This window comes from Octodon degus, unplaced genomic scaffold, assembly GCF_000260255.1.
Source record: "Octodon degus isolate 3935 unplaced genomic scaffold, OctDeg1.0 scaffold00055, whole genome shotgun sequence".
In the NCBI taxonomy this organism is placed as follows: domain Eukaryota; kingdom Metazoa; phylum Chordata; class Mammalia; order Rodentia; family Octodontidae; genus Octodon; species Octodon degus.
In genome coordinates this window covers 5,960,245-5,975,812 of record NW_004524631.1, presented here as the reverse complement: position 1 = coordinate 5,975,812, position 15,568 = coordinate 5,960,245, and the positions used below count along the sequence as shown (strand labels likewise).

The following is a 15,568-nucleotide window of genomic DNA, read 5'->3' as shown; positions in this document are numbered from 1 at the left end:
CTTTATGGTACTGGGGACTGAGCTCAGGACCTTCATACTAAACTATATCTCCAGTTATTTTTATTTTAAGATCAGATGTTGGGGCTGGGGAGATATCTCAGTGGTCTAAGTGCCTGCCTGGCAAACACAAGGATCTGGGTTTGATCCCAGGTACTATATGCCATGCTGGCCCTGGGTACCAAGCCGGCCACTGAAACCAGCTATGGTGGCACATGCCTGTAATTCTAGCACTGGGGAGGCTGAAACAGGAGGCTCATTTTGAGTCTGAGCTACAAGATCTCACTTCATCACTAAATTGCTAAAGCTACATTCCAATTTAGAGATCTTCCTACCTCAGCCCCTCAGTGTGGTGGGATTATGTGAATGTGCCAGCAGGCCTGGGGCTGCCTGTCCTCTCTTAACCAGGAGCCTCAAGCAAGTTACTAAATATTTCATAAGACCCAGTTTTCTGTGAGGTGTGATAAATGTAAGGCCACTTATCACCTAGCTGTGCAGGTGAGTAAAATAATAATGTTTAAGCTCGGCACAAAGCAGGTGGGCAATAAGTGGCAGCTCCTGATGAGGTTGCTGTTAGTATTATTATTTCCATAGTGACTTATCAGATTTAGTGTTCATTCCCATGAATAAGCGATGGGTCTTTTGCGATAGAGACAATTTCTTCTCTATTGTTGGTATCACCCCAGGGCTGGGATGGGGTGGACACCTAGTAGGTTTTCACTGGATTGTGTTTTATTAGGTTTTTGCCAACCACTTCTACAGGTAGGTGATAAAAATGACTGTTACTGTGTACCTGGCAGGAGACTGCTGCTGTGTGTGCCTGCTGATAGTTCCTTCCTTCCGAAGTAATTTGAGATGTGTGCTTGAAGGATAATTACCGAATGCACACAAGTTTGGGAGTCAGTTTAAAGTATGTTCTGTGTTTGGTTCAGTTGTAATAATATTAAAAGAGAACTGGACATGAACCTAGAGGGAAAAATATCAAACCTGCTACTTTTCCATCATTCGAGTTTCTAGGAGCCTCTTGGGGCTATGAATGGCCAGATGTTGCTGGCACACTGGCTTTGTTTTGTTTCATCTTCTGCCAACTAAACTAGAGAAGCTGTGCAAACCACCCTCCCTCTTCCCTTCGTTCTCCCCACAAAGCTGTAGTTGTGAACGAGGAAGAAAAAATGATTTCCTTTTTCCGGTTTACGCAATCTATTAGACACACATGGGCACAGGGCTGGTTGTGGCCTACTGAGGTATGAAAGAGTAAGTGAGCCCTTGCACACAGAGGGGAAAGGTCGCAGGCCAGCTGCATCCTCTGATAAGCAGCCTCCACCTGTGGTCAGCCTGGGGTGGGTGATAGTGTTGGAGCAGAGGGGCAGGAGGAAGAGCCAGGGATGCTGCCAAAACTCAGGGCGTTGTCACAAAAGAAAGCAACTTCTCACAGTCAGGTTGTTTCATGCTACACTTGCTTACGTAGCACTGGATGAGGCCCATGGCCAGGAAAACCTCCCGAGATTCTGCAGCCCAAATAGATTCCCACCTCCGTTTCCTGTTAGAGTAGGGTCACAGCTGCCGGAAGGGCAGCTCCAGCTCCCGTCTCCTCTCAGGCCGTGTATTAGACATCCCTGGAATCCTGAAGGAAATTTCAATCCCTAGTCCCTATCTGCACCTGAGTGAATTAGAATTTCAGACAGTAGACCCATTTGAGAAGAAATGAACAAAAATGAAAAGAAAGCCACAAAATTAGAGCAAGTATTTGCATCAATGTGAGGTCTAGTGGAATAATATGGTGAATGTTTAAATTACAATTTTTTATTGCAGTAAAAGACAAATTATCATCAATCTCCCTCAAAATAGTTTGTCTGCTTTAAACACACTTAATCCCAGCATTCTTGCCACTCACGGAACCAGGTCTAGAAGGCCTCTTTTGTATCTTTAGTTGTGTTATTGTGGCTGCCCTGATGCCCTGAATCAATTCAAAACATTTACCTGTCATGGTTGTTTTGACTGTGTGGTGCCAGATCTGGTGAATAAAGGGGCAGAGGGCACATTGTGATGTTTCTGAGGCTGCCCTTCTGTCGCTGGCACTCAGCAGCAGCACTGACCATGTTTCTGATCCGATCTCTAAAATGCATTCACGCAAAGGACCCCCAGAGCTGTTTCAGAAAATGGCTGTGCTCAAAGAAGGGTAGTCCTTAGAGAGAGATTAATGGCAGCGAGTCTTTTACTACAATACATTAAAAACATTTGAACATACAGTCTTTTTGCTTAGTCCTTGTAGATACATAAGAAATGACTGCTATCCATAATACATCAAGAATTGTTAAAAGTTAACAACGCCTTACATACATGCACCAACTGCCCACAACGAATGTAATCATTATGCACTGCAAAAGTGTGCTAATAAAAAATGAAATTCTGACGAGTGTGATCATTATGTATACCTAAAATGTACCAATAAAAGTAACTTTTTAAAAAAAATGGCACACGTGCAAAAATATCAAGAAAAGCTAATAAGGAAACAAAGAACCCAGTTTGGAAATGGGCAAAAGATTTACATACACACTCCTACCTAGATCCATTATTTTACCGCAAAAAAGTTCTTGAGTGATTACAATAGAAGTCAGACAAGAGATATTGTTGGTGACAGACTTGTATCAGGCGCCATCATTAAAACTTCACTCAGCACCTATGTGACTTGGAGTCCGTGGATTTCACTGACCTTATCAGACCCCAAAGCTACAACTTGTTGCATAGGTCTTGCTTTACCTTGGTCTTAACCATCCAGCAGAAAAGTATAAAAATGAAATATAAGAAGTAAAGCCATGCTGTAATGTTGAGCTGTAGGGGACTCAGGTCAACAATTTCTGACATTGCCAGTGAAGTGGAAGACCCAATACTATTATGGGCTACTGTACTCTTTTAGAATATTTTGCTGAGTTTACACACCTATAATATTCAAATAATGGAACTTAACAAAAAAAAGGGGATACAGATGAATGTCCATTTTGTATCTGTGTATTCAAAGTGGTTAGGATAGATATAGTTACATTCTCTTAATGAATAGAGCGATTTGTTCTAATGGTGTTTGTAAATAGGGTATCATGTCCGCATCTTGTACAGCAATTAACCACTAGCAAGAATGTATGCAATGTGTGAATTATTGAAACTGTCCTACCAATTTGATTTGAAACTGTCTCATTGCTATTTGTTTATCAATAAAATTATGGGGAAAAAAAAGAAAATTACCGCTATGGCATAGAAGTGGCTTGTCACTGGGCACCTGTGTTAGGACTCCGTTCCCAGTGTGGTGCTGTCAGAGGTGATAGGACTTCAAGAGGTAGAGCCTAGCAGGCAGCGCTTCAGGTCACCAGGGGTACTTCCCTCCCAAGGGAGTAAGGAGGGTGTGGTTAGTTCCTTTGAGAATGAGCTGTTGTAAAAGAGAAAGGCCAGCCCCTCCTACTTTTGGCTTTCTGCCTCACCGTGTGGCCTCTTCCTGTCATACGTGCACACCCATGATGCCACTGACCATAATGTGAGGGAACAAGGAGAGGGCGCACACCAGAGCAGGTGCTTGCCCTTGAACCACAGGGTTTGTGGGCTACATAATCTCTTTGTACTTTATCCTGGCTCAGGTATGCTGATAATGCACAATCTTGATGAGATATTGTGAGTTTTAAATATCATATTGTATGGCAAGGGCTGGCCAAATAGCTCAGCAGATTAAAGCACTTGCAAGCAGGTGCAGGGACCAGGGGTTCGATCCTCAGGCCTGCCAGGCCAGTCCTGCCCCTAGGGTGCACTGAGATAGCAATTGAGACTAGGCATGGTGGCACATGCCTTTAATCCCAGTTCTTGGGAGGCTGTAACAGGCGGATCACTACGAGTCTGATCTAGTAGTGGGGCCCTGAACATCCTTTAGAACCTTCCTTAAAAAACAAACAAACAAATAAAAAAAAAAAAGGAAAGAAAATACTTATATGGCAAACATGTAACATAGGATCCGGCACAAATAATAACCACCACTTACTTAGTGCTATGTGCTAGGCATTATACTTTGTCAGCATCTCATTTAGTCTTTACGACAACTCTATACAATAGGTATTTTAATTTTCTAGGTGGAGAACCAGGCATAGAGAAGTTCAGAAACATGCTCAAGGTCTTGCAGAGGTCAGGGGCTGAGTCAGATCCCAAGTCTAACTAAACTTTATTACTTACCATATCACTTCAGAGCCTGGATTTCAAATATTTCACTCTCTGACATCACTTCCTAATCTTCTGTATTACTTTCTCAGTATTTTTATTCCAATGACTTCTTTTTAAAAACTTTTTATAACATTCTCGCAACAATCTTCTAGGATGGGTCTTCCACATAAATAGCTTAGCTTAGCACATTTAGTTGGACATGTAGTCCTTAGCTTGACACAATCAGTTAACTTCCTATCCACCCCTTTGCAACTCCACAAATATATTTCTTTAAACCATAGTCTCTTATGCCCAAGATGTTCTACATTCAGCTAGACAGTGAGATTAAGCTCAACTGCCCATGTTGTAGGGTAACAACAACAAGCTTCTCTTCTGGAGGGTTAACAACCTAAGTCTGCAGACCAAAAATTAGAGAAAAAGAAGGGTTGCAACGACAGCCAACATTTTGGCCCTAGCCTTTCAAGGTCAGTGAAGACTCAGGACATAGGAGAAGCTGTACTGTAACATGATGTTACTCAGTTCTGTTGCAAATTTTCTGATCACGGAGACCATGGGGGCCACAGAAGAAAGTGATCAATGATGTAGAGTGTGCCCAAGGAGAGTCACCTGGAGAGAAAACATTCTCTCAGGCTTTCACAGAGAGCACATTGGTCGAGCAATGGCCATGACTCATCCACATGGCTGACACTGTCAATGGATCTACAATCTGCGGTACAGGATTTCAGGAAAAGTCTGGAGGGGATTTGACTGAATTTATCAGATACAAAAGCTACATTTCTTGTTATATAGGTCTTATTTTATCTTGGCCCTAACCATCCAGCAGAAAAACACAAAAACGAAGTATAAAAAGTAAATCCATATTAATATGCCGAGTTGTAAAAGGCTCAAGTCAACAACCTCTTACACCGCCAGTCTTATGGAACACCCACTACTATCATGGTGTACTGGACTATCCTGGAATATCTTGCTGAATTCACACACCCACAATATTTAAATGACAATGAAATACTCTTCTCTGACAAAACTAAACAAAAAAAGGGATACAAATGAACGACCATTTTGCATCTGTATACTCAAAATAGTTACGAAAGACATACAACTACATTCTCTTAATTCAATGAATACAAAGATTTCTTATAATAGTGTCTGTGGACAGGACATCATGTCTGTACCCTGTACAATGATCAATCACTAAGACAACAATATACAATGTATTAAGCACTGAACCTGTCCCACTAATCAGTTCTGAAACTGTCTCATTGCCATTTGCCTCTCAACAAAATCATTAAAAAATAATAATAAACCATAGTCTCCAGAAACAAAGATGAATTCATAAATATGCTAACATAGGTCTTGCATACAAATGGAAGTGCACTAATTCCCCTCCCTTGAATAGAAGGAAAGTTGTTCTTTGTTGTTGTTTTTGTTTCATTGAGAGTGTAATGGATACTCCTAACATTTCATAACTGCAACCCTACAATAGATTTAATAAGACTTAAATCAAGTTTAAGTCTATCAATACATCACAGTGGAAGAATATTAAGAAAGGTCTGTTATAATCCTCATTTCTGTAGCTGATCATGGGACCATAGCATGTATTTAGAACTCATTGTATCCCATTCTATATTTGAATATCTGCAAGCACCTTAGCTGGTTCTTTTCCTAATGTGAAGACCCTTACCTTCATTCTTGAAGGTTATGGACTTTATCCAATTGTTAAAATTCTCTTCTACTGAGGTCACATTTTAATAAACATTTATATAGGATTCAAATGTAATACACCTGCTGCCTATATACATAGGTCTACTCACAACTTTCATCTCAAAGTATCAAGTACCATCAATTTTCCACTTATGTTCCTGCCACCCAAGTAGACAATTCACTGCATCCCATGAATCAGTATACTGTTGTATATCTTGCCAGTTGTCCTCTCTGGTAAAATGGACTCCTGGGTATACTGTCCAAAGTGCAGTCTAGGGGCCGGGGGGATGGCTCAGTAGAATAAGCGCTTCTCTGGCAAGCACAAGGGCCTGAGTTCAATCCCCAGTTCTCAGCATGATGGTTGTAGGCATCCTGGTTCTTTGTGTCTGGGCTCACATTAAGGTCCTCTCTGGGCCGGGGAGATGGCTCAGTAGGATAAGCGCTTGACTGGCAAACACAGGGATCTGAGTTCAATCCCCAGTTTAAAAAAAAAAAAAAAAAAAAAAAAAGGCCCTCTCTCTTCTTCTCTTACACAGTAATATGGGGAGAATCTTCAGTTGTCTCAGAATTAACTGCAGAGAATAGTAACAGAAGGAAATCACTCACAGGCCTGACTGCTTCACATTCGTGGCTCCTGAAGGCAGAGCTGAGGTACTTGTTATGGGTTACTCAGGACAGGAACCAGATCAACCAGATTGGAATTTGGAAAACCGTTTATTACTGAGCTCAGGACTGAAAGGAGGCAGCCCAGGAAGCAGGAGGGGGTTTTAAAACCAGAAACCACGAGGAGGAGGAGTAGCGTTCCTTCCTGAGCGTGAAGCTGGCTCTCGATGTTGTCTTGCTGTAACTGCCGTTTGCCATTGATGATCGTTCTTGCTTCTTCCCGGGTGGCAGGCAGAATAAGCGGGCTCTGAGGGTGATGGTCGGGGGTCACAGCCGCTTCTTATCAGTTGGAACTGCCAGTGCGACCACGTGGGATTGGCCTTGGTCCTCCGGGAACGGTGTCTGGGACACTAATCCTTGAGTCATTTCAGAGGTTCATGGGCAAGATCAATCCAAGCCTGAATGTAAGTGACCTGGTCAGGGTGTCCCAGATTTCCAAAGATGACTCTCTGGACAGAAAGCTCAGAGTTTCGAATGATAATATTTGTAAGTTTTCGGAGACCACCCTGGGGCCAGAAAGTCTCCTCTCAGGAAGTGGTTTCAGAAAACTCTGGTTCCTCAGATTGATCCCCAGTAAAGGGGATCCTGGACGAGCCCCCAAATGTTATGTGTCACTCAGGATAGGATCAACCAAATCAACCAAATTGGAATTTGGAAAGACGTTTATTCCTGAGCTCAGGGCCCGGGTCTGCTCTCACGCAGGAGAGGACTGAAAGGCCTCCAATGACTTCTTGACCTCAGTGAAAACTCCAATTTCTCCTGATCCCACAACTTTTCATGAATCATCAACACTCATGTTTTCACTTCCCTCCTTATTCAGCCTGCATTATACAGTTTAGCACACTTTACTTTTTTTTTGCAAATATCTTAACCTCCTTGCTCATTTCTTCCTCTGCTTGGAAAATGCAGAATCTAGTTATTCTAATATTTTTCTTCACTTTATTCTTGCAACTAAGCAGTCACTATTGCCAAATGTAATTCCACAGCTGTGGAGATTGGACTTTCTTTCAGGTAAGCCAGGTTTTAATGAATTCCAGGAGGAGAAAAGGCCCGTGTATCAACAAGGGAAGAAAAAAAAAAGGAATTTTGATTACTGTGCTCTGGAGAAGCAGTAGGAAGTTTGGTCTACAGGGATGCAATCTGGGGAATGTGACAGAGCAGTAGAAAGAAGGCACTAGGGGAGGAGGGGACTTCAGTGACTAAGGGTCACAGGACTGAGAGTCCTGGTTGAAGAAACCTACTCGAAACACACCAACTTGGTACAAGTTGTTTATGAGTTCTGACCTTTGCTGGGGATTCTGGGAGGGTGCTGGTTGGGCTCAGCATGCAGATGGGTCAGTCATGAAGTACAGAGTGGTGTTATGGATGGAGGCCTACTTAGAGAGGGGCATCCTGTCTCTTTGCTTTTCTGGTGCCTGGTACAGTGGTGAAGGCACCAGTTATGTGGCAGTGCCAGGGCCTATGGTAGAGTGGGGCTAATGATGTCTGGGGAACAACTGGCTTTCTGGAAAAAGGTAACAACAACAGTGAATGTTCAGTCCCCTCGTAGGTAAGTTGAGGCCAACTATGAGACAGCGCTGTGGAGGTGGAAAGAGGTGCACACATTCATGGCTCTTGGCAGCTGGCACAATGTGGCTCCTGCACAACACTAGCTTGGCCAAGCCCAGGCTGTCCATCCGAGCAGTGGAAAAGTGGAGGTTGTACCTGCAGTGCTCAGGAGCACTGATGCAGGGAGCAGGTTCCCAGCTTGCTGCCGGACCCTGTTCTCCTTTCTAGATGTTATGTAGCCCTGTGGATAAGACCCAGGTTACTTGTTCACAGGAACCATGTTCTGAGGACTGAGCAAAAACTGGATGGGCTCTAGAGAAAATGGTATCATCTTCATTTAGCAAGCAAGACGTTTGTCCTGTGTCCCCTAGTTACCTGTTTGCTTTTTATCCTATCATGTCTGATCTGTTCTATGTGATAATCGTTTTTCTTTTGGTAGAAATACGGACTGAACCCCAGAATTCATGAGTGCCATGCAAACGCTCTACTACTAAGTTATGTTCCTATCCTTTTAGTTGGTTTTTTGGAGGGGACAGTTGCCAGGCCAGCCTCAACTCACAATTCTCCTGCCTCAGTGCTCTGAATAGCTGAAACTATGTACAGGCACACACCACCATGTTTGGTTATGATAACACTTTTAGATATGTGAATCCATGTCAAGAAATTCTATTCTCATTAATAGAACTTAAAGTATCTACAACATTTGGTCATGTGAACCATTTATTTTCACCTATAATGGAGAAAAATATTCTGCAGAAAGTTCAAATATTAGAATACTCATGCATATGAGAGATTGACTTCAGGAAGAAGGAATAGTTGGAAAACTAACAGAGAAGATTAGACATCCCAGATTGTTTCCTTGTCAAATTAAAAGTGAAGTCACCTGGGGATGGTGTTACACATATATAGCATTCTGGGAGGCTAAGGCAAGAGGACTGCAAGCTTGAGTCTAGTCTGGGCAGTTTAACAATTTAGTAAGACCCTATCTAAAAAACAATTGGTTGGAGACAGAGAGACATAGCTTAAGTAGAACACCTGGATTCAGACCCCAGTACCATTCACATGTATACACACACACACACACACACACACACACACACACAGAGTCACACATACTCACATGCACATGCACACATGAAGATACCAACTATGAACCTGCATACTTTTCAGTTCCATGTTTGTAGATTATCTTTGCATCATACATGAATGAAGACTACTTAATATAGATGAATAGAGTTGGTGCAGTGGCTTGCTTGTGATGGTGTGTACTATATTCAGTCAGAATTCCTGATAAATTAGAATTCTTCTAAAACATTCCAAGGAACCAAACTCACTGCCAGGGTGAGGTGGACCCACAGGATCGGTCACCTCAAACCCCGCAAGACCTCATGCTGTTGCAGCGTAGCCATCAAGGAGCAGGGAATTTTCCTCTGTCTTCTTTTCTAAAGCTACCCTTTGGCCTCCTCCTCACATTCCAGGAAAGTACTGAGGATTGCGTCTCTGGAGAATAGGCAAGGAGGAGGAGAGGCGAAGGGAGAGCCATTGCACAACTGTCAATATGCTTGGCTTAGCACCTTCCTTTAAAAAAGTGAGTTTCACCATTCTCTCTAGGGGAGAGAAGGCTCTAAGAGACCTACCTCTGTGGATGATCAGTCTGCTGCGATAGCTGTGACAGATGGCACTTTGTGATTCTCACAGTCTTTGAATCTCCTAGCTTGGCTTCCTTCTCACTGTGAGGCACAATGCCAGTTTGAAGCTTATCAAATCCTAATCATGTCAGCATTATGGACTTGTCATTCTGTCATTCTGCCTATCTTTCTTCACTATTTTTATCCTAGCTATGTCATCTACCCTTCCTTCTGAGGTTTGACATTTTTTTCAATGAAGGGCAGAGTTAAAATAAAAATAGAGTCACTCGAGTATAACGGGGAGTGAGAAGCTGGGAAACATCTGGGGCACTAAATAAATATTTTTATTGAAAAAAGAAAAGAAAAGGAAACTACTAGAAGTGAGTCAGAAACCTAGCCCTGATCTTCCTGGAAGTAGAGGCAAAAGGGGAGGACAAGAAACCTCTTTTCTGCTGCTTCATACATCTCTTCACTCAACAGTCTAGCAAAGCTGGACAGGCAGTAACCAGGCCTAGGCATACTTCGCAGAGGACTTCCTTTCCCTGAGACGCTTACCTGATAGTATAGATGCGACTGCAGCAATGATGAAGGACACAATGACACCAGGCCCTGCCATTTCCTTGGCCACCAGGCCAGACACCACATACATGCCAGTGCCCACGCAGCTGCCGACTCCAAGAGAGATGAGGTCCACAGTGGTGAGCACCTGGGCCAGCTTGGTGCCATGTGCCGTGGTGGCCCCAGTGCCCTCCAGCATGGACTCCACTGGTTTGGTACGCAGGATCCTGGAGTGCATGGCGTACCAGGCAGCCCCCCACTGCACCCGCCGGGGATCCAGCGAGGCCAGGAAGCCACTCATCTTGAGTGGTGGGGCTTGCAGTCAAGCTCGGCTGATGGAGGAGGGCTGCAGAAGCCTCAGTGGATACTTCTGGAAGTCATCTAGTGAATGGGGATCTCCTGCTTAGGAAAAGTCCAGAGGGACCCACAGCAGCCTTCTCCTGGGCATGAATATCTGTAGGAAAAGCACAAGAAAAGAGAAGATGAGACCAGGCAGGAAACAAAATATGACTTGAAGGCATGGTTGAAGGTTAACATCCTGAGCTGGTAGAAACAGCTCTATCTTTTCTGCTCATATGGGAGGTTCCTTTTCCAGTTGGTGTTTCTTCTCCATTCTAAACAACAGTGTGAAGCTCACATCAAGTTGCATAGTTAGTCTTGAGGAACAGGTCCATTGGTTACTGTTTTGTGGCCCTGGCTAAGGCTATTTCACTTCTTTGAGCTTCAGTTTCAGCCATCCAGGGAATGGTGAAATCTCCCTTCTAGTGTTGAAGACCAGATAAGTGCAGGTCCATAAGGAGTTTAAGAAAATGTGTGGCACATGGGAAAGTGCTCACATGTCCAGCTCTAAGCACTTCTTACTTAGCTCTACCAAGACTTATTTGATTCTTGGGCATGTTCTTTGAGGACACAGTATGCTCATTGTTTTTTTTTTTTTTTTTTTTACATAAGAATGTAAGATTAGACCTATGTTTCTCAAGAGGAACCACGCTACCCATAAGTTGTTTTGAACTCTGCTTTCAAGTGAAAATTACTTTTTTTTTGGCCTGGAAGACTAAAGCGGTGAGGAGTTCTCTTGACACTTGGGGGTAGGTCTGAGATAGTATAGGACAATGACACGCATCTTTCGAATATCTTGCCAGACATTTCTGTCAATGGACATCCTGGTGATGATGATCTGGACCTAGAATTGATTCTGTTTTAAATATAAATGCCCAGAACATTCTTGGTAGATTTAGCATATAAGTATGTTGAGTTGTTTAGAAAAGCAGCTAGGGAATACATCAAAGAGAGGTCTTAGTTTGTTTAGTTTGTGACATATGAAGACTCTGCCATCATTTCAGGAGGCTCAGGCTTCCATAGCAACGCTACTCGTGGTATCGTATCTCTCATGCAGCACCTCCGTGACAGTCTGTCATCTGGAGATGGCATATTTGCAGTGATTCTTTGTATAATGCAAGTGTCTGGCAACTTCATTTGGATATGACTGGGTGCTCACATGTTGAAACATGTTGGGTATGGTAAGTTCTCTATGAATTTCACTTCAGGATACTAAAGAGTGGTTTGACAAAATATTCATTGTAAAAAAAAGAATGTTGAGATGGATGAAGTTGAGAACTCTGGTGTTAGTTAAGAGGTCTCTAAAGTTTTGTCAAATGAGAAAAGAAAAATATCTTATAAAACTGCTTTCTTTGGAATCCAGAAACTGTATAAACTCTAAGAAGAATTTTGAAATGTAGCCAAACATTTATAAAGTACTCTACCTCTACTCATATGCCTATGGCATTCATGTGTATAATAGGTACTTCCCTGCATAATTTAGTGTTATTAATTAATGCTACTTAGCACTTAATATAGCACTTGTTCCTTTCTGAAGGCTTTGCAAATAATTAGGGGAATCAGGTGGAATATGACAGTTTGGTTTACAGGGGTTGGGTGGCAACCATTCTGGTTTAATTTCCTCCTACAGCTTAGAGTATCTACATTCCTCTTCTTTCTCCTCTCCTCACTCCCTTCCCTTCCTCTCTCCCTCCTCCGTCACCTTTTCTTATTGCCCTCTTTATCACCTTTTAATTTTCTTTCCAAAGCTGTGAGACCATGACATGTAGTTGGGGGAGGCTTTGAGAACCGGTGTGTAGGGTCCTTCTTATATGGAAATGAGTACACACATCTACTGAATTCACCCAGCTATCTGCAGAGCATCTGTTGTGTGCCAGCTAGGTGACTGGCTCTGGGCTACACTGATGAGAGATGATGATGCCTGAATCATGCCACAAGGGAGGAGCTTTATTTTGCTTTGTCTTTTATTATTATTTTTCTTGCTAAAAAGCTTAGCATATCTATTGTAGAAAACTAGACAACAAAAATAATGAAAACCACATAAGTTAGTAGACTGCTGCCCACCTAGCACCAACTCATCATTAACACTTGATTTGTATTCTTTCAGATTCTTTTCTATAAAGCATGTACACACTTCTATTAGAATGTATAAAATTTGTATTTTTTAAATAAAAGAGATTTACCATTTATTATAGTTTGAAACTTATTTGTTTTCTTAAACAATATATTTGAAAGTTTCCCCACATCCTTAGTTTGGACATATTGTTCTTAATAACTGAAGAGCCACTTCACTATTATGACGTCAATGTTTTCCTTATGCAGAAAGTTGGCTTGTTGACTTGCTTTGGTTCATTCATTCGTTCATCCAAAAAATATCCCCAGAACCTTCTATGTCATATCCTGGCTTTAGGGGATCAGTTTTTAGGATAAAATTGACATGCAAGGTCCTGCTCTCCAGGTGCTGATGTTTGGCAAGGAGAGAAAAAGCAGCACACAGGTTGATGAATAGAGATAGGCCACTTGCAACGGGTATGTTAGCACTGAGCTGTGTCCTTCCAAATTCAAATGGTGAAGTCCTAATCCCTAGGTAATCTCAGAAGATGAACCTTGTTTGGAAGTAGGGTCCTTGCAGATGTATTGTTGGAAGTGAGTGTGACATGCACAGGATAAGGGGGAGGCTTAGTGTATCTCACCCATGTATTTAATCCTCACAACAAATTCACCTTTGCAGATGAGGTGATGAAGGTGAGGAGAGATTCGACCACTTGTTCAAGGTCACAGAGGTCTTCAAGGGCAGAGCCAGAACTGGACTATGTGTGTCTACTTGCAGAGTTCATGTCTGGACTCCTGGATTTCTAGGGATCATCTACTAAGGGCTGATGAGTGCTAGGAGTGTAAAACCAGTTGTGACCATTTCCTCTGGGGACCATGAGTGTGACAAGTAATCCTGTCTTTCGTCCCATCCTGGGCTGGTGGCAGGGTCTGTGGTTACCTCTGCTCAGCAGGCAATGTGTGTGGAGGCTGTTCTGTCTGGAGACAACCCCCTAGGACACTTGCAGGCGGGGGGAGCCCTTCATAGGAACTGTTACAAGGACACAACAATACACCCAGGCTTACTAGGGAGGCAACAGCTTCTATTTACATTTCATATTTCTAATAATTAGAAATAGTGGCGAAAATGTGGCGAATTCCCTAGAACAAAGGTTGAGGGTGGCTAGAATCCCTTCCCAGCTTAATTCCCTCTATGCAATTCCTCTGAGCTCTTGCTTTATTGATGCAAATAGGAGCATGAGGCCTTTCCTTTCCTGGTAGGAAATTTACAGGAGACAACAAAATGCACAAAAGAAAACATGCTTCTAGGTGACTATTGACAATATCCATATTCAGTAACCCAGATTATGTTAATCAAAGATATCTTTGGAAGCTTATTGCTGTTGTCTTTCCAAGATGAGTAATAAATGTGTGTTGTGCTTTCTCTAGCACTTTAATTCAAGTTTCTCAAAATACTTCACAGCTATAAGTAAGCAAGGCTTACGGGGCATCCGGGAGGAGAGAGTCATCATTGTGGTGCTCCCGGCACTTTGGAGGCTTCATGGCTCCTGAGTATAATGATGGTGAAGGCAAGTTTATTTCAGGATGAAAATGATTATGGCCTAGAAGTTCACTGACTAGGTGGGATTATAGAATTAGGTTGGAGCCAGCCTTTGGAGGCGAGGAGAGGAAGAAATGAAGGCTAACAAAAGAGTAAACAGCTAAAAATCATTCCTGCCTGATTTTGCAAATACACTAAGGGATTATATAAATCCTTTCATGACTTTCCTGATGAATAATAGGCCAGCCTTTGCTGGAACATCTGGAGCACAGGGAACTTTGGCAGCCCCTTTACACGGCTGTGCAGTCATGACTGCTACAAACTGATCAATGTCTCCCGGGAAAATGAAGTTACAATTTCAAGTGAAAGTTGCCTGGTTTGAAGAGCTTCACCAGCAACTGCAGGCGGAGCTCTTCTGATGCTCCTCTTGCTTCTATGTGGGGCGGGTCTTTGGGTAAACCCCCACCAGTGTCACTGGGCTGAGCTTCTGGTTGAGGACACAGTGCAAGGGCTAGATTCCCAAGGTTTACACTCTGGCTTTGCCCTAAAGGACCTTGGACAGACTCTCTACATTTTGGTTTTGCCATCTATAAAATGGGATAACAATTGTACCCATACCTAGCTCACAAGGTTGTGGAAAAGGGGGAAGGAATCAATGCTTGTGAGGCTTTCAGCAAAGTAACTGGCATATAATGATTGCCAGGGAGCATTGCCCAGAATCGTCCTACTCTGACTCCTGGTTTTGTCTCCTCCTGCTGACCACTTGACCACTCTCCACCTCCACTTGCCCAGGCTGCTCTCTGAGAGTTCTTCAGCCTGCTGTTCAGTCCTAACCCTGAAATTCTTTTGCTAAAACTTTCCTGAGCTTTTCTTCAACATACAACCTGGTACACTAACTCAAAGGATTTGTGATTTTTCTTTCAAGCTTGAGACTGGCTTTCTTCTCTCTCCCATGTTTCCTTTACTGAAGGGACTCTTCACCAGATTTTCTTGAGCCTTTGGGTGCTACATATTTCATTCTTCCCTAAACTTGACTTATTTCTTTATAATGTACACACACACACACACACACACACACACACACACACACCCTGTGGACATGGTGGCGGTCCACCAACAGTCACCACCCTATCCCTGAAATCATGATCTCCTGAGCCCCTTGTCTGGGGCTACACTGCACACTCAGGCATCTTTGATGTTGGATTCTCTCATGAGGTCCTCCTTCTGCAACTGTGTCCTTCTTTCCCAGCTTGCTTGATATGTCTAAGCCTGGACCCTAACTGCAGTTGTGTTTGCTTACCAGCTACTAAGACTTTACACTGGCTAGAGATACAGGCCAACTGTT

The 15,568-nt window shown here is 42.9% G+C and overlaps 1 protein-coding gene and 1 pseudogene across 1 annotated transcript in view; one reads left to right on the top strand and one right to left on the bottom strand.

The window, feature by feature from the left end:
- Slc7a14 (solute carrier family 7 member 14) overlaps positions 1-10,743 on the bottom strand; it is a 56,531-nt gene extending 45,788 nt beyond the window's left edge. Inside the window, exon 1 of the mRNA XM_004633458.2 lies at positions 10,290-10,743. Coding sequence (XP_004633515.1) covers positions 10,290-10,593 — 304 coding nt within the window. The 5' untranslated portion in view covers positions 10,594-10,743. The remainder of the gene's footprint in view (positions 1-10,289) is intronic.
- Positions 6,618-6,813, top strand: LOC111817338 (annotated as a pseudogene).
- Positions 10,744-15,568: the final 4,825 nt, after the last annotated feature.